The 1,981-nt window shown below is 54.2% G+C and overlaps 1 protein-coding gene across 1 annotated transcript; it reads left to right on the forward strand.

Annotated features, from left to right (window-relative positions):
- Positions 1–292: 292 nt before the first annotated feature.
- tmem187 (transmembrane protein 187) lies at positions 293–1,711 on the forward strand. The gene has a single exon (XM_085453123.1). It carries the CDS (start codon positions 434–436, stop codon positions 1,217–1,219), a length of 786 nt encoding a protein of 261 aa, XP_085309249.1. The 5' UTR covers positions 293–433; the 3' UTR covers positions 1,220–1,711.
- The last annotated feature ends 270 nt before the right edge of the window (positions 1,712–1,981 follow it).

The raw sequence follows: 1,981 nt of genomic DNA on the forward strand, positions 1-1,981 counted from the left end.
AGAATAAGATATTTATCTGGTATTGATATATCTATATAATGTTTATTGACTCTTCACAGTCCACATCAAAAATAATAATGAGATATTGAGGATACTGTTTTCCTTCCAAAGCTGTCATTCAGTGCTGACGAGGCCAAATGACTCCGGATAATAAACAGTGAATCCTTGCGCCTGGCTCTACAAGAAGCAGGAACCTAACCCTTGTCTGGTCGTGGTCACGTGGCCTGGGTGTTTTGACCCACGCCTTGAGCAGTGTTTGCCAGATCTGCGCTTCTGACGCTCGTGACAATGTTAAACGTCTGTTTCGAGGCTGCCGGCCTCATGCCCGGATCAAGGCAGCCAATCCAAGCCTTCAGTTTCTGTACCACGTGATTTTGAAACGCGGAAAAACACCTAAGACCTTTGGTTCCAGTCTCGGAGCGGAGGTCCGGAGATGATGAGGCGGGCCGTGATGCACGTGTCCGTGGGCTTCCTGCTGTGTGTCGGCCTGGTGAACACCGGCCTGTTCGCGGACGTTGACGTGGACCTGAGTTCCGAACACTACGCGGAGAGGCGGGTCGACGGTCTGCCCGCGTTCTTGGCGATGCCCTGTAACTGCGTGGTCAATGTGGGTTACGTGTGCGTGGGGCTGTACTGGCTGCTGTGGCGCGGGGACGGCGCTGAGTCGGAGCGCGCCCGCTACCTGAGGCACGTGTTCGCCCTCATGGCCGTCTTTTACGGCCCCGTACAGTGGACGCGCCTGGCCATGCTGCGGCGCGCTCCAGCCGTTCTCGACCAGTGGCTGACTTTACCGATCTTCGCGTGGGTGCCGGTGTGGATCGACTTTATCGAGAGGCGGACCGAATGGCGCGCGTCGCACGCGGCGACGCTCGAGTTCGGCTCCGTTCTCAGCTACGGACTGGCGATCGCACACCGACGCGGCTTCGACACGGCGCTCGCAGGTCACGTGCTCTTTGCGGTGTACAAAGGGGTTGACGTGCAGCGGACGCACGGAGATGTGCGCACGCGCAGACACCTCGTGCTGGCTTTGCTGTCGTGTGCAGGCTTCGTGCTCCTGAAGCTGCTGGATCACCACCTGGCTCAGTACCGCCTGTTCCAGCGCTTCACCGGACACTTCTGGTCCAAAGTGTGCGACGTGCTGCAGTTCCACTACAGCTTCTGCTTCCTGACCAGGCTGACGAGCAGAGCGCGGGCCAAGACTGAGCCGCAGCAGCAGTGACAGCCACGCAGCATCCACGCAGCATCCTCCAGCTGGGAGTTCATTCTGTCTCATTCCACACAAGACCACATCTTCACCTCAGCATAACTCTAGATTCTGTTCAGCTTCAATACTTTAGTTCCACATAAATATTGATTCTCCCTGAGCTACAGGAGCAGCTGCAGCATTCGATGTGCCCCAGCCACGTGGCTCCAGCTCCAATCAGCTGTATCTAATAATAGAAAAATGAGCAGAACGATGCCAGTGGGAGGGCAGAACAAAGAAAACCGCTGCTCTCAGGAAAAGGACCACCAGGATAGCCCCCCGGACTTTTGTGGACTCTTGAGACCAAAGATGACCACTGCAGTGTAGCTGAAGTAAACATGTGACATTAAGCTTCACCACCCCTTAGGGCTGCTCTGCTGGAGGAGGGGTGAAGGATTGCTGCTTACTTACAATGTTCAGTGGTGCACATGTGCAATCTGAGTTAAAATAAAGAAAAGTACACATGTCTGTGTGTTGTTTAGTCTGACTGTGACTTAGAGACCATTAGTACCTACTCAGATCGACTCGGCATGGTTCGGCTCAGTTTTCAGGGTTTCCCATTATGTCACAGTATGTGGCACCCCTCCTCACAGGGGCGGATCTACAGGGGCAGCATGTGCCACCCTAGTTTTGCATATGTCAGTGTTGTTCATTAAAATAAGATAGCACCCCCCACCACCACTTAAAATGGTTCAGCCCAGAGCCTTTTCACATCTTACACTGGGGATTGATTGCGTG

The sequence above is a fragment of the Copadichromis virginalis genome, linkage group LG4 (genome assembly GCF_057382275.1).
Source record: "Copadichromis virginalis isolate Kocher_CV1m ecotype Utaka linkage group LG4, C_Virginalis_male_GT1.1, whole genome shotgun sequence".
Classification (NCBI taxonomy): Eukaryota; Metazoa; Chordata; class Actinopteri; order Cichliformes; family Cichlidae; genus Copadichromis; species Copadichromis virginalis.